This window comes from Aphelocoma coerulescens, chromosome 4 (genome assembly GCF_041296385.1).
Source record: "Aphelocoma coerulescens isolate FSJ_1873_10779 chromosome 4, UR_Acoe_1.0, whole genome shotgun sequence".
Classification (NCBI taxonomy): domain Eukaryota; kingdom Metazoa; phylum Chordata; class Aves; order Passeriformes; family Corvidae; genus Aphelocoma; species Aphelocoma coerulescens.
Window position 1 is genome coordinate 4,057,369 of NC_091017.1, and position 23,329 is coordinate 4,080,697.

Here is a 23,329-nt window from a genome sequence, read left to right on the forward strand (position 1 = left end):
CTTGTTACTGTTCTTTGAAGCTCCCCCACTTGGGCAGTGCCTTCTTTGAAATGGATTGATTGGTGCTGTGCATGTACTTTGAAATAGGTTGCACATGACATGTAATGGTACTGTTAGAGTAGTTTTATAATGCCTTTTGTAAGACTCTGTGAATATGTGTTTTTTGTGTTTAGTCACAACTGTTAAGAAAGTAAAGTCAGTGCCTCCTGGTTTTTTAGCTGTGTCATCATCAAGGCTTATTTTGTGAAGGAAAATAAGGCCTTAGGCAGTGAATCATACCCAAGCCTTTTTTTTGGTGGAGGTGGCATTTAAAGCCTCGTACTACATTCATAGCTCTCTTTTTATAGCTCACATCCTGATATAAAGATATCCTTTGATAAAAGTAAAATAGCTATTTTGTAACTTAGAAATTTAACTCATTCAAGGACTAAACCCATAAGCATCTACAGATTTTCAACTAATACTGCAAGTATTTATCCATTAATACTTTTTAATTTCCTACCAAATTTGCTTTGGGTATATTTCTACTCCTACATCATGACAAGTCAAAAGGAAAACAAACAACAAGCCTACAATAAAATTGTAAATTAGGGAAACCACTTAGGGCAAATACATGTCTTTAAAGCTTTATATTCAAAATTATTTGTCTTTAGCAATTATTTACCGTAAAGAATTTTTCCCGCCAATTATTCGCTTTTGGCGACGATGGAGTAACCTCAGTCCACAAACAGAAGCAAGGGAATCTAAACCAGAAAGGGAGATGTAGAGAGCATTAAACCATCATGCAAAGTAGCCAATATTCAATGAGAGTTAACTTCAAAAAAATCTAAAGGTTGAAGTTATTCTGTCTTTTGTGGTAGTTTTTAACAAGCCAATTTTGATTGGGGAAAATAGGCTTAGAAATCCTTTATAGCTGAAATCTTTTGACTGGAGAAAATACACTGAATTCATTCAAGACTTAGAAATCTTTTGTAGCTGAGTTCTTTTGACTGTGATCAGAGTCATTTATGCATTTGTTTCTCATGTGTAGGGTTTTATAGGGCTCTTCCTTATTCCCTGTAAATGGAAGCAGACCTTGGCCAACCACACAGGTCTCAGTCCTTATCTGAGGATAACCTATACCTTGAAAAGCTGAAAGGAGCTGTTTAGGTTTTTGAGTTTTCACATCCCTTGAGCAACTTAATGAATATGGCTGCTGTAAACCACAGCAGACAAATACCCTGTATTGACTGAGCAGTCTTGGTGATTCCTTTGTGCAGCTGCACAGAATAAGCCAACACAGTGTAAGCAGAGAAGATTCCCACTCCTTTTGTTCTGTAATTGTTTTTGATGAAACTTTCCTCCGTGAGGTGGGATTGTTAAGTTTGTCTCTTCCTACCATGACAGCTGCCCATCTGGACCTGTTGGTCTGCCCCTCACAACAGCCCCTCACCTTTATTGCTGTTCCCAGGGACTTTCTTGCTTAGGTGGTCACAGATGACCCCTGCATCCTCGCTGTGCCGGCAGTTGTGCGTCCCGATGTCCTGCTTAATGCAGTCTGCCAAGGATCTCTCATTGCCTGTACACTTCACATTATCCACATGGATCGGCCCTTTGCCCTCACCGAAGTAGGCCATTGTCCTTGCTCTAGCTGGACCTCTGCAAACAGAGCATATTTTTTTTACTATTATTTAACATTTGGAGGCATTATTCTACATTTTACTCAAATATTTCCAAGTGAGCAGTGACAGACATTCCAAACTCTGCCACTGTTTCATTTGATAACAACCACTTTCTCATCACCTCTCTTATTCTGGTATGTTGAAAAAATAAAACTGTGACAAAATTGCTACAGTTCATTAATGTTTAAAAACTGCTTTTGTGTATCTGGTTAGAAGGCAGTGTTCAAAGTATTTTACGTTGTATCAGCACTACATTTTGACATAAAACAAAATATGTGAAAGCTGATTTTTCATAATCTCTTTAATCCTTGTATAAAGTCAGCATCCGTGAATGCCAAAAATAATTTGTTCAGGTCTGATTCCCTCAGAAAGATGGCCAGTTAAATACAGTATACTTGTGGTGCAGTAGGAGCTGTGATGTACAGACCTTTAGTTGTTAATAGTTATTAAAATATTTTGTTGTAATGTAGTTTTTTAAAAGGTACCCCATATTTGAGCTCTAAAAATGTCATGTGACTGGAGACCAGTTTAGTGTTTGCACCCCACTGTTCTTGGGATGAACCCAGTACCTGGTGCTCGTGTAGCATTTAAGCATCTCACTTGGCAACTCTTGTGATAGATTATTACTGTTGATTACTTAGGATAATCTTCTTAATTTATAAATAATTGTTTTGTTGTATGTGGTTTAAGGGTCAGAAAGAATTATGAGTGAGAGACCGCCCAACTGGCTACACAGAGAAGTGGGGCAGGAAGCCACAGACACCTCCAGGTGTGCCTGAACTACAAATTTACCTATTGGTTAAGAGCAATTTACTGACATTTACTGGGATAAGGATATATGGATTTCCAGATAACTGAAGTATAGCTTTCCATTTTAAAGGATACTTTATAATTGTATACTGTAAAGTACTGCTTCTATGCTTGCAGAATGTAACTGCAGGTGCGATGAAATGTCAGAATAGAGAAAGAGAATTTGACTATGAAAATGTATAAGGCAAGAAAGTATTTCCCTCCCTTTACAGCTCTTTTTGTACCTCTTTGATACCTGCAGTGTAGGGGAAGGTAGGTGAGAATGGCATGGAGAGCTTACATCCCTTCCAGAGCTGGGTTTGGTCTCTTGGGGGAGAATCCTGATTTGTCAAACCATTTTCAAAGCTCCATCACAGTAGAAGTGTGGCTGGCTCAAACTGAATCAGCGCTCAGTTGCCACATCCATATAATTGAAACATGAAAGTAACATATACGAGGTTCCTCCCTTTTGAAACTTGCACATGGATAGCTTTGCCTGTGTGGATTTTTCTACTATGTACTGAAGGGTAGGCGGGCAGGCTTTCCAAGTAGGGAACATTGGTTAGAATACATGAATTGTAAAAAGCCAGGAAAGAGAAGCTCATAAAAAACTAGACAAGAGATGATACCACAAGGTCAACTGTCCTTACACGTTTTCAGTTTCCATGGTTAGGAGGTATTTGCCAGATAATCTAAAGCCTTAACTGCCTTTGGAACCAGTATAGGACAATCTCTGCCTAATGAGTTTACTATGATTTGACTTGTCAGTCCCAAGTAATGTGACTCTTCTTGCTCCAAATGTTTTTCTTTTGTGAGGGATACTCTGATTACAGATAACCACAAAAAAAGAAGTCAAACTCTCTGATACCAGTGGGCAGCTCATGTGTTCATGTCTGCTGATACAACACGGTGACACAGTACAGGCACTCATTGTAAATTCTTACCTGGTTTTGGTATCATCTCTATGTCAACTAACAAAGTTTCTGCTTTAGGGCATTGTTCTAAAGTTTCTCAGGATATTGAAAACTACTTTGTTGTGAATCACCTCAGTATTCTTATCCTTCCCCAGAGAAGTATTTATTGCAGTTTAGTACAGAATTGTCTCTGCAGAATCTTATCAGTTACTTAATAAGGGCACTACCTCATTCTTCCTACCTTTATATGAAAGCAATCTATCTCTAACTATGCCTCAGTAATCTCTCAGTTTGCTGATAGTAGGAATGAAAGGTGCTCAGACCCAACCAACCAACTGCACCACAGAAAACCCAAACCAACCCCCACTGAAGAACATCTGTCAGGAAACAAATGTAAAAATCATGGTGTTCTTGAGCAAGGAGTGCAGCTTAATAGAGAAAATTATTTCATATAACTGGGAGATTGCTGAAGGTACAAATGTTATGTCCATGTGTTTGTTACATGCTTAAATGTGATCTTACAACTGGCTTTAATCCACCCCTAACAAACACATGTCCCTTAATTCCTGCTTTCCAAGCCAGCTATTTATGCACTTATGACCATCAGAGAAACAACCTTTTTGCGTGCTCAGATCTGTCCCTAGAGAGAGAAGTGGCTTCAGGTCTCTTCCTCTCACTTCTCTCACTTCTTTCACACAAAGGGCCATGCACAATATCATGCTGAGCTTTTCAGGTGCAGGTATTATCATGATTCATGATATTGTTAACGAGGAAATCCAGTGGATTAGGATAGATGGACGCCTATCCTAGAGTTTGCAAGTTAGGTAACTTTTAAGAGTGGTATCTTGTAAGTCAAGTTTTGCAGTTTTGAAGCTATAGTCTGGTACTACTTTTAAACAGGCTTTTACTAAATTAGTACCAGGCAGTTTTTAAAAGGTGTATATTGTGTGTTCAGACATAATCTGATGATATTTGGTTGGACAAACTTCACATTGTTAGATACAACAAACAGTTACTATGAACTGTATTTCTTCAGCTCAAATTTCTTTATAGATACACTTGAAGAAGACATTCACTAATTTCCTGTTGTATTTCACTAGCGTTCTGGATATCTTTCAAGTCTTATTAGTACTGCTATTGATATATCTGCCCTATAGTTGTTATATTTTTGCTGCTCTTGGGTGTCCAGAAAAAAAAATGCTGGTGAGCGATGTAAACCTGATTAGGTGATTTCTTTCAAAAGTGACACATATGTTGCAGTGGTTTTAATTAGAGGTGGGTTTGTTCTGTCAGGTCTATTCCTGTAATAAATGAAGCTTATTCAAATTATTGTCATGCAGGCTGGAGCCATAATCCCTTGTGTAACAGTTTCATCAGATCTTCGAGCTACATCAAATCTCACCAGATCAGTAAATGAAGGAAAAAACTCCATTAAACTAGGAATTCAGTAGCTGGTGTGCCTGCATCTGAATCTGCAGTCATCATATCCACACCTCGTGACAGTGGACACTCTGTTTTTGAAATAAATATGACAACTAAAATTTTGTATTTAATTAATAGATTAATACTTTGCAATGTTTAATTTCTAATGAAAAATATTTAATACCTAGCATTAACTTGCATTTCTGTTGCCAGTCAGACTATGACACACTTGAGTACTAACATTCCCATTCCCAGTTATGCAACTTAATGAATATTCCTTTTGAAGACATAGCCTTACTACTTTTCATACTAATAGTAGGAATACACTTTTCAAAAAGAATGCCTCACTGACAAGTTTTAAAAGACATATATTATCTCATTAGACATGTTTGTGGTATTTGGTTGCAGAAACTTAAGATTTTTAGATACAGAAAACAACTTGAGAAACAGCTTCATGAGTTTTCTTACTTGTAGCCAAGCTGTTGGCAGACTACAGCTGCATCCTTATCAGACCATCCATCATCACAAATTGTGCCCCACTGGCCATTGATAAAAATCTCCACACGTCCTTCTTTCTTATTCTCGCCATCCATCAGCCTGATGGGAGGACCTGGGAATAAATTACTGCTGTCAGCTCACAGCAACAGAAGCAAGAACTGGTACTTTAAGTTATTTTCGTTATATTCAATACAACTGATATTTATGTTCAACAAGCCTAATATCAGTGGTTAAAGTAGTCATATTTTTCCTGGCTGGCAAAAGGAAGCAGTTTGTACAAATTACAAGACAAACACTAAATACTACTGTACTTTACTCTTTTACTCTTCAGAGTTCAGCTGGTTCTTTCATTCCACACAAATATGTGACATAGCTCAGAATTGACCACAATTCTCCATGAAAAGCTAGAAAACACTTAAGATACCTTTGATGCGATACTCATACAAGCTGGACAGGTTTTCTTTACAGAAACTTTATGGGTGAATTTAACTATATCTCAGTCCATAAACCCATTCTCAAACTGGTTGCTGCTGCTCCTTCTAACCATTGTCTCAGCAAAAAAAGTGCAGCATTGTGTTGAACTCAACTATTCCTGATCACTATGCACATTGTTCTGCAGCATGATATTCTAGACTAATGTCTGATTGTTTTTCTAGAAATTTAAATCGATTGTTTATTCAGACACGTTCATAATATGAAATCTCACTTATGTGGATTAGTCAGACTTAGTTGATTGTGGTTTCTGCAGTACTTAGCCTGTAGTTAAATTTTGAGTCTATTAGGCACAGTACGTACTTAATTCTCACTTACTCTAAAATTCCCCTATAGCCTGCAAGCAATGCAAATACCCTTAAAACAGTTATGAATTCCTCTGTGGCCTCTTTAGAATGTTTAAGGGAGAATCACCTTCTAAATCTTTTTGTATGGCATACTTTATAATCTTTAATACACTCATGAGAGTTGCTTTTTAGAATAATGGAAAAGAATCTTCCTCATTCTTCTAACCTGTTCCTAATCTTTTCTAAATATGTTAGGATGAAGAATTACTTAAATGCATTCTTAAACAAAGCAGTATGTTGAGATATTTGCATTTGATATTTTAATTCAGTTTCGTTTAGAGTATGAATAACTTTTGTGTACCAAATGGGAATCTGGTCAATGCTAGTTAAATCTGGCCTAAGTCATTAAATGAATAGGGAAATATTTGAAGACAAAATCCAAGTCTCTTTGCTTCTGATGTAATTTAAAGCTGTTGTTTCTGTTGGAGTTCATACTCTCTGGACAGTTACATGAATTAACTTGACCAGCTTTCTGTTTAGCTACGCTGTCATGATCTTACTGAACAAGTGTTGTCATTGTAGTATATTCTATCTCCTTTTTAGTGTTCCATAATATCTGTGTTTCCTTAAGTCATATCATCTGCTAATTTCTCATCTTTTTCCACTGAATTTATCCTTACAGGGAAAAAAATGCTTTTTCAAATGCTGGGAAGTAAAGGGTAACAACAGTCTTTGTCCACTTTCCAGTCAGAAATCTTCTAGGAAATATCAGATAACTTGTCTTATTTTCTTGTTGAACTGGTGTGTTCTGGAAGAATACAACTTAGGTGAGAATTATACTTCTATTAACCAGATAGAGGCATGCAATACTAATAGTATTTTATTGTTATCTCATCTTCTTGTGGTTTAGAATATATATATATGTATATATTTATGAGCACAAAATTAATATAGCATTCTGGTAGTGGGGATGTGAGAATGTTACCATATGGATGTATTTAACTGAACCAGACTCCTTCAGCAGAGATTATATTTTATAGGAATTTGAGCAAAGCGGCACAGATGGTTTGCATCTGTAAAGACAGCAGTCGTGGTTTGAATTCCTGTTATTTTTGGTTTCAGAAAATTCTTTCTACCAAATAGGATTTGATACATGTGCTGCAACATAAAACATTCATTGGATGGTGAGAGGGCTATATAGAAATGGCCTATAAAGAGGAAGAGACTCGAAAAGTACATGGGAAAGGGCTGAATGTTGTTATAACAAGTATCAACATGGTGCAGTAAATTCATGTTGTAGTTTGTGGATAAACCTTCAGTATATGATTTCCAGGAAAACAGGCGTATAATACTAATTTCAAATTCAACTGAAATATTCTTGGGTAAGCTAAATGGCATTGGCAGCAATTTTCTAAAAGGCTACATACTGACAAGCTACACACTGCATATAGCAAATTGTAAAAATGAAACTTCTTCAGAATTGCTGTGTAACCCATTGTTCCACTGCAGTTTCTACTGTGCGTATCTCATAGCCAGAATTATTGTTTAATTATCTACATGTGGTTAGGATTTTTTGGAATTTGTTTGTTTATATTTGGTTCTACAATTTCACTGTGTAATTGGTATTTTTCCATCATTTCTTATCAGTCTTTTTTTCTCTTCATTTTCAAACAAGTTTGCAGGCTTTTGACATTGGAACTGACTCTTTTATCGGTGTGTGTAGTATCATTCTGCCCTGGTCAGCAAGTGGGGCCCATTCACCCAGACACAATATAAACAATAGGCAGTAGTAACACAGAAATAATTCCATGCTTCTCACCCTTCCTTCTTGCTGTCTCTGAACTTCCCATCTTCTCCATATCCCTTGTTTTGGACTGTCTGAATGCAAAGCCATAGGAGGATGTACTATTGATTTATATTCCTCAGTGCTCAGGTATGTCTCCAGCATTTGACACCATAACAGCATCTGACACCTCAACTTGGAGGCTGAGAAGTGCTGAGTAAACTTGGGTAGACCATCAGGAAGCACTGAGTAGGTCTAAAATCTGGTGGAGACTGAGAACAGTATCTCTGGAATGTGACTTTGTTACCTTGCAAATCTGGTTGAACTTTAATGTTCTGGATGCTTACATTCCTCTAAACAAAACTTGATTACTTCCTTTGATCTTCAGGAGAAAAGTAAGATATTTTCCCTTCCTGTTTTTTCCTTGCACCCATGTGACAAATACGAGGATTTTGAGAATCCTTAAGTACCCTGTACTGTGGTTGGATCTGTATCCACAGCAATACTCATACTGTGACTTTAGCAAAGAGCTTCCTTACCAAGTGAGAGCTTGTGGCTGTCGTTTTCTGGGTGGCAGATCAGTCTGACATCCTCCTGATGGTTGCAGTCATGCTTTCCCCACTCCCTCTGGGAGCACTGCAGAAGGTTTGTCTCCTTCCCGGAGCAGATCACATCATCCAACCAGATGGGCCCAGAGCTTCCTTCTAAGTAGCTCTCTTTTTCCATACCTGCACTTTTCCCATACCTGCACAACACAGAGGTGTGTTTTGGACCACAGTGATCAGAGGACATGTGATGCTTAAGCATGAGAAAGGAAAGTGGTTATTCCTGAGGAAATAAAGGTTTCTCAAGTATTCTCAGTAAGCTGATTCAGTTAGCATTAAATTCAATGAGAGCACCATATGCTGCCTCTTCAGTCATTTTTTTTTAAGGAATTACTGTTCCATTAATACAAATGTAAGAATGTAATACCTTTGATTAAGGCCTCTCTTCAACCGAGCATATGGCTGGCTCAATGACTGAGGCTTTAACTATGTTCTTAGTATTATATATACATTTAAATGTCACAGTCTGGAGAAAATGAGACAAAATCCTGTTTTGAATGTCAGCTGTTACAGTTTGAAGGCAAGACAACAGATACCTACTGAGAGTGTATCTTTGTAGCCACAGTCAGTAGGAAAAGTAGGGAAGAGTGAATGCATGAAACTAACGGGGTTTTTCTAAAATATGCTTTTCAATACATAACTGTTCCAGGGCCAGGCTGTGGGATTTTCTGAGGTAGTGTAGAAGGATTTAGACCTTCAAAATGTCTGTCATTAATAATGACTGTACAACAAGCAAAGATTTAGAAGAATCAAACTTTTATAGGCAAAGTAGAAATCAAAATCAGTTTTTCTCTATAGCACATGCATTTATCTCAGCAAAAAAGAGAATTGGAAGGAACTCGGTGAATAAAGGCTGTTAAATCACATTTGTTGAAGGTTTTTCTACCTAAAGGATGGCCTAAATACCCCTGTGAGACTGAGGGAAGCAGGCTTTAATGGATTTTAACTTGGTAGTTTCTATGAAGCACTCAGTTAATATTAAAAAAACATTAAATATTAAATTAGGTTCCATGTAGGGTTCATGTAACTGTTTGTCATCATGGTCAAGTCACAGTCAGATACCCAATATCAAGTAATCTTACTTAAATCCCAGCTGCCGACACGCCACCTGCGTGTTCAGCTCCGTCCAGCCATCGTCACAGACTGTGCCCCACTGCCCCGTGTGATAGACCTCCAGGCGGCCCTCGTGACTGCCCTTCCCACCGGTGAGCCTCAGTGCACCATCTGTGCCGGTGACAAGGGAAAACAAAAGCAGGGATCAGCGTTTCTTCGATCTAATTATTGTTCTAAAGCAAAATCAATAACATTGCATTTACTGCATCCCGTCTGGGTTTTGTGCCTCTGCAAACTTTAAAAGTTCTCTTTCCAGAGCTGTGAACTCTGCTTTTGTCCTGTTTTCCTGTGTGATGATTGATGACTGAAGTACCTGTGAGAGGTGTGCAGGAAACACCAGCATCTTCTTTGTGGCCACAGTTGTGTTCTCGCCAGGAGCTTTTTGGGCACTGTTCTATCGAGAGTTCATTTCCTGTGCACCGCACTTCATCCAGCAGCACGGGGCCAGAGCCTTCTCCAAAGTAAGCCTGGCTCCATGCCTTGGCAACACCCCTGTGGAAATGCAAGGAACACCCACTCAGGAGCTAGCGAGCTGAAGATTTTCCTTTTCTGTGTCTTTTGACTTTTAAGCATAACTTTCCTAGGAGAGATTATAAATGTACAGCTTGGGTATGAGGATTCTAATTTTAATATTCACTTAATGTCTCTATGTAGTAAAAATAATCCAATATATATTTCTACAGTAACTTTCCCCTGCTATCCTCAAAGCACGTTAATCAAATCTCAAATACCCACATGAGGCAGATAAAAGTGATTGCTCCCCATTTAGTGATGTAAAAACCACAGCAAAGAGATCTTAAGTGACTTGACAACGTCATATTGCCAATCGGCAGTAGAAAAAGAACACGAAGCAGACCAATGGCTAGCCTTGTATGGGTATGTTCTCTGTCAGCAGAAAGGATTTTGAGCACAAAAAACTACATCGATTGAAAACACTCTGTTGTTTTAGAATTACAGAAATTATGCAGTGTTTAATCCTTTACCATCTATCAGAATTTTTCCAATTCTACTTAAAATACCATTTCTTTCATATATAAATGTTTGCCATGGTTTGGTTTCTTTCCACTCAATAGTTTATCTGTTCATATATTCACTCTAGTTTGAAATGGCAAGATTGAAATTTTTGACTAATAATTTACCTATCTAAAACATTAGTTGAATTAACTAAAAGAGCATCTTCTTTTCCCAGTCTATCTGATAAAAATGCTGGCAGAAATGTATAGAGAATGTTAAGGAAAAAAAACCTTATTCATTAAGCAGCTGGCTGAAATCAAAGAGATAATGATGGACTACTCTGAGTGCTGAAAACAATTTACACCATACTCCAGTAAGAGTCTCTGGAGTTGCACTAAGGCAGAGACAACACATCCCATCATTATAACCACGGGAATTTGTGTCAAGCAAAAATTATTTAGGAAAACAAATAATAAAAGAACTTATCATTATTTTCCACCTATTAATGACAGATTCATATTCTGGAGTTTTACAGGAATGCTACAGAAAAGTTGAAAGGGTGTGGGAAGCTACTTACTGAGAAGCTTTACTTTTACAGTTTTCTGGCATGTTTCCAGATGGATTAACAGTATGCAAATTTAGGTTATTTTTAGTACTTCAGAACTGGTCTACTGCCACTGTTGGTAAGATTTCACTTCATGTTAATTAGCATGTTTGTTGTAACATCTTGCTTACTTGAGAAATTCTGTAAATCTCTAGACATATTTCAAAAAGACTTAGCAGCTTTAGCACCATCTTAATACAATTTATTTACTCAGAAAAATGAATCAAATTAGAAGCATCACAGAACTGCAGTTTGTGATGATTAAATAAAAGTTATAAAAAGTTTTAGTGTCATCAGTAAGGAGGCAGGCTAAGAGCATTACACTTGTCATTAGAATACAGAAATGCAAAGCAGAGCTTAGTAACTCCCCAAACCTATCAATAGCAGCCCAATTCAAAACCAGGAAAAGCTGGCAAGAAGAGAGACTTTCCATTAGGTATTCCCAATTGAAAATGTGCAGGAATATAGAAATACAACATAAAATAAGCTGGGGAAAAATAAAAATGCGATGTCAGAGAAGTGTGTTGGTTCCTATGTTGGCTCAGCAGGAGATCTACAAGCTTTTTAACTACTCCACGGTTCTCATCCTTGTGAGCTAATTTGGGTGGCACGGGCAGCCCAAGGCCTCAGTTACAAAACAGGTACACTCTGGGGACTAATGCCACAGAACTTGCTGCCTTCATTTATCATGGTCCCAGCAAGACTGAACAGTTCCATTCCAGTCTCCTCTGCATTTACCTGCTTATTTCTCATCCAGTCTGTCTCGGACATAATCCCCTTCTCCTGCATGGGATACAACCTAGCATCTTCTCTGCTTCTTGCTCCTAGTTCCTTCCCTCTTCAACCCCTCTGGCCTTCCATCCCAATTGTCCTCATCTCCATCCTCTCTGATCCAGCAGTTCTCTTAGTCTCCCACTTCTGCAGCATCTTTCCACAAATACTGAATACTTATCTTTTGTGTGATATCAAAATCACCCCGTCTGTTAAGAAAGTGAAAGGAAGCAAGAAAATCCTGTTCTGCTGCTGGATTTCAGACCATGCTTAGTTCAGACAGAATCACTGACAAGCTTAACTACCAGAGCTACAGACAGAACTCTACCTCAGTAAATGCAAACAGACAATCTTCAGAGACTCGTGATTTAAACAAATCTAGAGAGATTCTCACAGGCATGCCAGAAAACATATCCTTCCTGACAAAGCAGAGCTCTTGTGCCAAAGCAAGGAGGCTGTCAGGCTCTGCAGTATAATGGATCGTAAGGATTTGAACAGTCAAAGCAAATTCCTTTTTTTTACCTACAGGTTTTGATTGAAACTTTACAGAAGTTGTAGTGAGTTTTCACTACAAAGTCAATATTTAATCTGAGACATTCTTTATCTGTACAGACAGACAGACAAAATTGGCCCTATCATATGACACTGAAAACTGGTTCCAGGGAATTGAAAGTAATGTCACTGTACCTGAACCTCTATAAATAAACTTAGTTACTGTTCTGAAGTATCAATATGATTTTAAAGGAGCATTTTTTTTGACAATTATGCTTCTCCTAGCTTCAGCTGTGTGCCTGATAACTCCTGCTTTGCTGCTGGAATAACAAACGTAGAAAAACAAACCCAAGGCCAAGCTGCCGACAGACAACTTCAGCATCTGCATCGTCCCACTGGTCATCACAGACTGTGCCCCACTGGCCACCATGGTAGACTTCCACTCTTCCTTCGAGGGCATTGCTCCCACCAGCCAGACGGATCGGAGTGAAGACAGGGGCTGTGAGCAAACCACAGGATATAGAACAGATCATTCACTTCCTAAAATAGAATTCTGATAGTAAAGAAAGAGCAAGATGGCATAATGGTTTCTCTGACATCACTCAAGAACCACATTTTATTTTTTCTAGTTAGATGGAAAACCTGAAGGTAAACTTAGAAATGAGTTCTCTTATGCTCCACTCTCACTAGCTGAAAAATCTTACACATACAAGTGACTGCACTGATCTTGAATTACCTAAGTGTCAGAGCATTTACAGACACTTAGTGCTGTAAGGCCAAATACTAAATCAGTCAGCAGAGCTACATTTCTACCAATAAGAGCGAAGTTGGGTAAAATCTGATGTAAGAGGCAAAAATTATATCATAGACACAGAAACAGAAATTCATCCTCCTGTTTTCTCATTCTGTTAGAAACTCCAGTCAGAGCAGTGAAATCTCACTTGAATTAAATTGTGCAAGTATTGTTCTCTTTGGGCTTCTAGTCTTTTAAAATCTGTATCTCTCTTCTGGTGCACCAAGAAACTGTCTTGAAAGCATCACTGCTGAATAAATGTATAATAATGGAAACAGTTTAAAGCCATAGAAAACCCCATAATTTCTCTAATGTGAACAAAGTTATTTTAAAGTTTCACCATATCTAACATCTGAATGATTTAAGTAATTTTTGTGTAACTTTCCAACCAATTAATGCTACTATTTAATCTAATTCTTGGTTATAAAAAAATCCCAAAACAATACTGAGGGCATTTTTCCAATTTCATATTAGTGTTTCACTGAAATATGGGGGGAGGGGGTGGTGTAAATATTTTTAAAGGCTAGTTGCAATAGAACCTGCAAATGTGAAAACATTTATAGTTTTCAGTTTCTTTAGGCAAAACTCTCTTGCTTTGGTTCTCCCTTCCCTCTACTCATTCTTACACCAAAATGTTCTTTTAAAAGCCATTTGTCAAAATACTGCTCATTAATAATAGAGCTTTAGGAAAAAAATGCACCTGCCTTCTTTGGATAGAAACATAAGTAGGAGAAGAAAGGCAGCACAGAACTGGCTTCAGCCACACGTTTTGATTTCAGCTGAAGAGATTGGCATTGCTAGCTCCCCAGCACTGCCAGCCCAGCCCTCCTTGAGGCAGCACTATCTTAAATCTGATGGCATGCCTGCTCATTTAGTTAGCATGTTGATTAAAATAATATCAATTATCTTAAAAATATGAATGATACTTGCTTTCCTAATAATATAATTTTGACAATAAAAAAAAAAGGGGGGGAACAATCCTCATTTTACAGCCAGAGATTCTTGATACTTTTTCTCACAACCTACACCTGAAAGAAACAATTTGTTTGTTGATTGTGGAAAGGTAAAAAGTTGTTAAGCTAGGTGCTGCTTGAGGTATTTGAAGCAGTTAATGATGCAATGATTCAATCTATATAATCTGTTCCAAGAAATGTTAAAATTTTTTCTTATTTAATAATGAATAATTATTGCTACTTCTACTTAAAAAAAATAAGGACTTAAGAAAAACATATGGTTTTTTTACCCAGGGAGGAGCTACATGTGACAGCAGCTGCCATTTTTTGAGCACATGTCCCATCCTGCCCGGTGTCTTTTTCACATAACAGTATATTTTCTTCATCACCACGACAACGCACTTCACTCCAGAAAACAGGAATAAGGCCTAGTCCAGAAAAGGGTGTGTGTTTTGCTGTACCTTTTTCCCTGTAAGAATAATCAGGAGAGGGCATCAGAGTGGGAGGAAGGGAAGTGGGAACATTTTCTCATATATAAATTTTGGAGTAGAAAAGAAAGGGCTTTCTTCAGTAGTGTAAATTCATCACATTTTCATACAGTTCAGCATTGTCTTCTGCACAAAGAAAAGTAACAGATGTGACCCAGTTTTCACCATTTTGTTGTGGGATACTTTAGTACAATGACTGTGTTGCTGCAGAGCCAGCTACATTCCTGCTTTCCCGGTTCTTAACTACAAAAATCAACACACAGTCCACAGTTCGTAGGTGAACCTACAGTACCAGCCCACTGCAGTTACAATTCCAGCAGACATAATGCCACCAGGCCTTTCTCCCTTACTCTGTCCTTCACTCCATGAAGACGTACCATGCTTTGCCCATAAATGCCATGTATTATGGCTGTGATGATGGGACAGTGAAACCACTTCACGCTCCAGTAGATCAGGCCCCCATCCATTTTTCTCTATTCAGCCATTCCCATCCACCCAGAACATTTTATAATCAGCTCTCTTTCCTCCTCATGCTGAATCTACAGCAACATTTATAGAGCCATCTTTTCTTCCTTGCAAAGCTCAACAAATTTAAAACAAAGCCCAAATATGGTGATATCAAAGGAACAGATAGATGGAGCACCTGAAAAACACCAGTAATATCTCATGAGTTCACCTGGTGGTATGGAGATCCAAATTTCTGCCAAACATTCAAGATCATTCAAACTTTCAGCTACTGTTTGCTTGGGGCTTTTTTGGCCTAGGTTCAGCTTTGAGCCATTTCTGTTGAAAAGACCAAACCAATCATGCGTATCGCTGAACTACTTTTGCTAACAGCGGCCTCGTTCAGCTGAAGTGTTCAGGGTATGGAAAGCAGATAAGACTTATGTGAAAATGAAGGAAGGAGACACTGCACGTAGACAGCTGAAGTCATAAGCAAAATCACAGCCTCCAGATGGCTGAACTTTTATCTCATCTAATCCTCATATTTTTATAAGTTGGCATGGTGTGTCCAGATTAGTATTGAACATTATAAACCAGATTTAGTTCTGGCTAGCAGTCTTAAAAAGTGGAATAATCATTAGGAAGGTCACAGTGCAAGTCTGCTAGAAAAGCCCCTTACAGCTTGTAGCAAGCAAACCCACTGTTTTGGTATGTGAGTGAAACAAATTTTAGAAAGGCAATAAAGCCAGCCAAACTATGCTAAAGGGTGCTGTTGATTAACTTTCCTCTGGCAGCAGTGGGAAGTGGTGATCAACAAGGACAGTACAGGGACTTTCAACTTGTCTATGGTTATAGCTCTAAAATGTTGCCATTTGCCAAAAACTTAGGATGAGTTCCAGGTGTTATTTGGCATGCTAGAAGGGGTGATTACTAGGATAACCCCTTGCTCCTGAGAATCAGGAATTTTCCTATGATTAGGAGCCCATGTAGAGTCTAATCCTGGCCACATTTAGATTGTTATAGATTCAATAACCTCACTGGAGCTGTTCTTAATTGATACTTAGTTATGTGCGATCAGGATCAGACCATGTAATTCTGTCCTCGTGGACATCTCCCATATGTCCAGCAGAACAGTTTGTGTTTGCCTAAGCTTGCTGACCTGTTCACACATTTCACTTTGAAAGCAAAGCATTTGCCATGGTCTGCTCCTATCCAGATCCCATATACAGCTTTCTGCGGAAATACTGATTTCCTCTTTGAAGTGTAATGCGGCTGAAGCAAGCAAAGTATTCTGGGAAGAACAACTTCAGCATTCAAACACTTTCAAACAGAAAAAGCAATCACCAAACACAAAAAGCCCTCAGGATTTACAAAATAGATTGTTCTTTATACTGAAACATCATTAAAATGAGTTGAATGATGTTTACTCAAACTGAAACTTACCCAAGTGCAAGCTGTCGACATACAACTGTCGCATCGTTATTGTCCCAATGGCTCCCACAGATTGTTCCCCAGATTCCATTCAAATAAACCTCCACTGTACCTTCAAACTCATTCTTGCCTCCCCGGAGTCTCACTGACCCTAGTTAACAGAAATTAAAAATAAACCAATTACGCCTCCAAGATACTCTTGCTCAGGTAATGCATCCCACACAAAAGACTCTGAACCTCATTTTCCCTGAGTTCCTATTTCATGGATTAGTAAGCTGTTTCCAAGAAATATTCTGGCAGGCCTAACATTCTCATACAATGATATACAAATTGAGAGAACCTTTTTTTTACATGAGGAAAGCATTTTGCTCCTCATACTGAAACTACATCATATTTCTGATCCTTCTGATGCTACAATTTACTTAAAGATCTAACAAAGTATTTATAGACACATAATTATTTAAATGCGATTTCCTCTACCCAAATGAGAAAAATGTATATATGTATGCATATATATAGCGTGTGTGTATATATATATATATATATAAAAAATACGCTATACTTTTATCTTTCACAAAATTCCATTAACCTTAAGGGAATCAGAAAATAACCACATGGATTGCATAGCTTTTGCTCTGACCTATGTTACATTATCCATGTCATAGACGACAGCAGTTTATTTTAGCCAAAGAATGCTTTTGTTCGTACTTTTCTCAGACAGAAAAACACTGGATGTAGTTCTATTAATTCATGAGAGGTCTTTACCAAATTCTCAGACAAAGCAAGCTAAAAACTGTAAGGAATTGTCTAAAAGAAGTGGGGAGGAGAAAACGTGCTTCTTGAGAGCTACAGAGCACAGAAATCCACGAAAATTAGCAGATTTTGCATTTTTGCATTACAGTAATTTTACTTGAGATGTTATATGCACCTGGTGTTGAAGGTAGCCAAGTGCCACCGGCAAAGGTGGGAAAAAGCTGGTCATAGGGATAACTACACAGAAACAGAACAGAATCAAGACAGTGCAGTAATTCAACATGAAACATTTCTGTTAAATTATTAAAGATAGCCCAGCTGTATGAATTCGTATTGCCTGAAATCCCAGTTAATCCATCTGCCTCTGTTCTGTGATCTACTTAGAAGCTACACCATCTCCCAGTTTGCAGGGGGTTTAGCAATGGGATGAAAATAGTCAGTGTTTGTGCCTGCATTTCATTTTACAGGTGTTCATCTTAGTGTAAATAATAATAATAGGTAGATCCACTTTTTCTTCTCAGTTTCTGTCCTGGGTGTAGTTCAGTGTATTTTATAAAACCATGAGGCTGAACAACTGCCAAATAACTCGAGGAATTAATTAACCTCATGTTTGGTTTGGTGTGTTCCTTTTTGCCTCCTATTTACTTCCTCAGCAGTAACTTACTGTGCAGTAAATTACAAACAATATTTATTCAACTCATGTTACAGAGTGAGCTGTTATTCCTAAGAGAGGATTAGTACTGAGTCAAATATAACTATACTGTAGACATGTTGCACATCATTTATCTGTCTTTACCATTTTTCTCTTTGTGTTTTTCTGTATATGTCACAGAGAGAGTCTGGAATTCTGTTTATTTCTGCTCTTCACCAGACTTTTGTATAGACTATTATTTTCACTTGAAACGTCAACTGCAGTCATAGCAAAGTGATTCCTGACATACCAGAAAGCAAGTTTGAAGATGTCATCTCCAAAAATAAGTTTATTTTAGTGCATGATTGCTTACAGTGATGCATGACACCTATTGAAATCAATACAGTGTTTCCTGAGTACACATTACACAATGTTTCTGTTCAAATATTTGAATAAAGGAGTACTTGAAGAATAAAATTCTCTTCTAAGGTCTCCATGGCAGAATTTAGCTCACTCCTCTTTCTGTATTTACAGATTTCCCAGTGACAGTGGTGGAAGAACTTGTCATGTACACACAGCAAAACACACAAGAGGATTGTTAAAGGTAATTTTGTAACAAGTTTTAAATATTCTTGATTTTCACCTGATAAGTTAATCTAGAAAGAAATAAAAAGAAAGCCTTTTTTTACAAGTAGGTAATATTAAACCTGCCATTTAATAGATGTAACCAAATATACAGTATATGCACTTTGAAGTATGTATCAACCTCTGTCATATGACCAAGTTATAATTATGTAGCAAACAAATCAAAGGACACTAATGAGAAAATTATTTCTCTGTTGTTTACTCAAGATGTTGTGGTATTCAGACACCTGGTAGTTCTATTACCAGATGAAGAGATACATTAGCTACATAGAACCTACCTCATAGAACAGAACCTTAACATCAGGACTTTCTTTCCAGTATATGAAACCCTTACTTCATAGTGAAACACAGCTCCGTGTTTCCTGTGTAAACGGATCCTAGGGAATTGCATGGTAACAGCATGATCTGCCATCGTGTGTATTTATGCTGTATTGCCAACTATCTGTTTATGCGTTAATATTTCAGTTGCAAGATAGTCAGTGTTTGCATTGTAAAATTACCAGGAAATGTTTTTTCACTTCATAGGCAGCAAGAAACCTAATATTTACCATGATTGTAAGCACACAGATTAATTCTTTTTTTCACTGCTCAAGTCTACTGCTGTTCCATTGTAACACCTCAAGCACCCCAGCACGTGTCTGAGGGGCTTCCTCTGTGCTGCCCCTAGCGCACAACAACTGGAGAAGGGCGTTTGCATTCCCTCTTAGAAAACAGGTCTGACTTAAGTGTAGGCACTGGCGGCTCTAGGTTTCTGGAGTAGGCATCTCATCTTTTTAAGCTGTAATTTTTCAGCTATTTGAGTTGCTGAAGAAAACAAATCCTGTTGGGAGTAGGGCTAATGCAGTAGAATCTACTCTTTCTGCTCTCCGCCAGCTCAACACAGTGTCAGTCCTCTGCCTAAAGTGCTTATCGAACGTACACTGCCTCAACACAAAGCTCGACAACATGGAACAGGAGCACCAGGATCCTGCCCATGGCTCTGCCCTCTTCAGCACTGGTCAGGAAGAGGGAGGATGAGGAGAGGTGACGTGACCCCACAATAGTTAGAAACAAGGGAATGGGACACAAAGCAGGCCTATGAGACAGCTCTAGACACATACTGTGCTCTTAGGACAGACTTAATTCAGCCCTATATTAAAAAATACAATCTGCTGTCTTGACAGAAACTCCTTCATTTGTAAACATTCAAAAAGTGTGTATGCATTTATTGTAATTGTGTTCTAGCTGAGGTTACTGACGGTCAATTCCTGTTGTTTACATACAGTCTGGTAATTTTAGTTGTCCTGGTATCTGCCCAAGTCAAAGTCTTTCCTATCTTCTATCACTGTTGAAAGGAGATTAAGTAATACTTGCAAATGCAAGGAAGTAAGGGTATCCAGTGGGTGCTGCTGAGACTTGCTCCAGAACACCTGCCATTCAGGCTGAAGATGAGACACTCGGGAAAACAGGGAGAGGAAAACCACACAGCCAACTTTTAATTAACTCCAAAAAGCAGAAGAGCTTCAAAGGAGTTGTGCTGTTTTGCCTGGCCTCTTTTCCTATTCTTTCTCATGTATGAGATGCTGGGTAACTTCAAACTCTCTTTTATTTTTTTACATTTCACTGGGAATAAGCATTGTTACTGTGTGGCTGAATTGCAAATAGAATGGGAATCACTTCCACTTCTGCTGTATGTGTAAGTGCTGCAGCAGTGGGGTTTATGGTGTTGGTTAAAGGTGTGCCATAGTTTCTTGGTAAACACCTGTGCCCAAAGGTCTGCAATTTGGCTGTAAATGTAGGCTGGGAAAAGAGGAATCAGAAGTAGAAATTGCCTGTGCCTTTCACCCTGGTGCTGTGTGCTCTGAAATGGCAAATTTAAAGCAAAGCAAAATAAGTAACTTCAATTTCAGAAATCTGTAAAAACAACAAATACTTTTATTTCTGCCTTAATTTCCAAGGTGTTCCAATGTGGGATAGTGCTACAGAAAGGCCCTGCACTGATAATTCATCTCTGTTGCCTTGCAGTCAATTAGGCAAGTCCAAGTTGACATCAAGTGTGAGGGTCTCCCGTTGACACATGCAGTATATCCCAGGGGACCACACTGTAACTCGTAGTATTTCAGAATACACGGGGATGATCCATAATACATATAAAAGAGCCTATCCCAGTTTCAGAATGGAACTAATTCACTGGTTTATATGAGGTTCTTGTAAAAAGCTACCTGTAGCACAGGTAAAACCTAACATTGGTTCAGATCAATGGAAACTTCCCTTCCAGGATCAGGCCTGACTAAAATTGAAGAAATGAATCCTGTTGACTTCAGCAATATTATGTATGGTGCTCACTGTGATCAATGAATGCTGTTGTCTATCACTGTCCTGAGCACTGCTCTTAGTCTAAAGTTGTAATTATTTCCCCCTGGCATTTTAACCTTGAAACAAGGGTACCTCCATCAGAACTACTTTTTAAGAACTATCTTGAGAATCAGTAGCAGTATTGCATACTCAGGGATCCTTATATTAGAACTTTCATAAATACTGTATACACTGAGTGTGTGATGTGCTGCATTGGTTCCTCTGCAGCACTGAGATCCATCATGTCAGCAATCAATAGTTTAAGGCTCTGAGAAACTAAACTGAAACTGATCAATGTAAGGGGCTCTGAAGGACTGCAGTTGTCTTATGTGGGCAGAGCTGGAGAAAATGAGGGGTCTCACACTGTGCAGCTCTGGTAAGAATGGTTCCAGAGGAGCTGCTTCTTAGAAGGAAAATATGGACATTCATGTTTAAGTTCTAATCATAAGCTATTAAAAAAACCAAAATCCCGAAAGTCATTCCATCAACTGCTTGGACTATAGTATAACAGGTAGGGAGAATAATCTAGTGTTTCAATTTTGAGCCTGAGGCTTGATTCTTCTCTCACAAAAGTGTAGTGAAGCTTTATTTGATTGACATTAGTGGAATCACCTTGTGAAAAAAGCAATTTTAATGGAAAGGTTCTAAAGTCAGTCGTTTCTGACTTTTATTTCCAGTTCTACCACTGACCTCTGACAAAGCCACTTCCCCTGTTTTCTCTGTTTCCTCTTTGTAATAGAAAAGAAAATAATTAACCCGCTTGACTCACAGTGCTTTAAATTAGATATGTAACAACATAGCATGAACAACATGTGCAGAAAACTGTAACTATGTGCCACACAAACATTGTGTGGCTTCCAGGTACTGAGCTAGGCCTTGTTCTTGGAGCCTGAGTACACTACAGGTAAGTTGTTACTAGCAGTAACTAAAATATTAAATTCTGGTGGACTTACACTGGCTCTGTGTAGAGGGTACTCTCATATTCACTTATTGCCCTCTGTGATGTCCTTGGTTAATCACGATAATTTATATATATTTGTATTTGGTTTACTTGCTTTCAAGGCATGAATAAGTAATATTACCCAGATATTTTTAGAAGGAAGGAAATGAAACACCAAAACCTATTATTTTAAACTATGAAGCTGATTTTAGACTGGTACCATACAGTGTAATTGCAAAAGCACTTTTTAAACATTTTTTCATTGTTACTGTTTAAATATAAAGCAGTGTAATATATACACATGCACAACGTTTAGCCTATTAACTTTGCAGATAAGTCTTAATCTTTAAGCTAGAAAACCCCAGAGATTCACAAGTAAGCCTTTGAATATGGTATTGTATTTAGTTATGGCAGGTGCCTAATACTGAGTATGGGCTTCCTTAGCCCAGCTACTAAAGCAAGAGGTGCAGTGAGTTTCTCTCTGAGTAGTCTGTCCCTCTCTCACTTTAACCACATCATCACATTGCCTCACTGGCATCTCTTTGCTTCTTGTAAGAAAGGAACATACTTCAAGGGGAATGTTGTAATAATGTTTATTTCTGAGCAAATGGTTTGATTTGTGTCCATGTTCCTTAAGCCATCTCACAAACTCTCTAATTGCTTCCTATTGCCCCCATGGAGGCTTCTGGACAGACATTGGCCCTGGTGATGCCACTGGAGTTTACCACCGAGTCCAACAGGAACACATGATCGCTTAGAAAGTATTGGCTATTGTTCCGTAGCTGTGTCCTCTCTCTTAGCAGAAATGCCAACCTGCATTTCCCTTTTCTGGGGGAACAAAGCAGCATTCTGAAAAGACTGAAGAAACACACCTAAACCCAAATCATGCAGTATTTTGGTGGGGTTTTGCTTAAATCCCCTTTATGCTGATCTTACGCAGGATTCTGAAACTTACTTTACTAAGTGCAAGATTGGGTTCTTAGCAATAAACTGCTGTGTTCTTCACTACTGTATTAGACCAAATCCTCATAAAGTATTTTGGGAACCAGACTGAAGAATTCTAAAAAAACCTATTAATATGTTGGGCTAAATTAGAGAAGCAACTGTGGCACCCTTTCTAAAAGTGAGACCAGTTAAAGGGCATGAAGTCTTCTGGGTTTTCCTTCTGTCTAGTTATGTTTTTTCTCCTCCATGCCATCAGCTGCCTGGTATTCTTTCCAGGGAAACATCTGTACTTCATAACATAATTCTGTCTTCTTGAAGGAGTACATTGGACTTGGAACACAGCTTTGGAAGCTGCATTGTTTTAAAATGTGTAAATGATCAATATAGACCTTGGTGCTTCCATATCCTCTTCATGTGGTATTTTATACCAATATGTATAATTATCATGTTGTTCAAATTAGCTTTCTTATTTTCACACACCTTCTATGGCTACTGTTGGAAGAGAAGGATAACAATCCTTTTCAGTCACCTGAAAGTAAATTAATAAAAGAAACCGCTCACAACCCAAAGTCAGCTTTCATGACAGA

At 38.2% G+C, this 23,329-nt stretch overlaps 1 protein-coding gene and 1 long non-coding RNA gene across 3 annotated transcripts in view; one reads left to right on the plus strand and one right to left on the minus strand.

Moving 5' to 3' along the window:
• The window catches only part of PRSS12 (serine protease 12), a 33,178-nt gene that overhangs the window by 8,581 nt on the left and 1,268 nt on the right, over positions 1-23,329 (minus strand). Inside the window, exons 2-10 of the mRNA XM_069012547.1 lie at positions 16,507-16,645; positions 14,422-14,600; positions 12,734-12,884; positions 9,878-10,056; positions 9,534-9,675; positions 8,386-8,591; positions 5,255-5,396; positions 1,433-1,638; positions 665-743 (exon numbers count right to left, since the gene is read on the minus strand). Coding sequence (XP_068868648.1) covers positions 665-743; positions 1,433-1,638; positions 5,255-5,396; positions 8,386-8,591; positions 9,534-9,675; positions 9,878-10,056; positions 12,734-12,884; positions 14,422-14,600; positions 16,507-16,645 — 1,423 coding nt within the window. The remainder of the gene's footprint in view (positions 1-664; positions 744-1,432; positions 1,639-5,254; positions 5,397-8,385; positions 8,592-9,533; positions 9,676-9,877; positions 10,057-12,733; positions 12,885-14,421; positions 14,601-16,506; positions 16,646-23,329) is intronic.
• Positions 14,490-23,139, plus strand: LOC138109329 (uncharacterized). Of its 2 annotated transcripts, none has more exons than XR_011150413.1 (3): positions 14,490-14,574; positions 18,413-18,482; positions 22,479-23,139. It is a non-coding gene; the product is annotated as an uncharacterized lncRNA (long non-coding RNA). The 2 variants fall into 2 exon arrangements; XR_011150414.1 differs by lacking the exon at positions 22,479-23,139 and adding an exon at positions 19,397-19,478.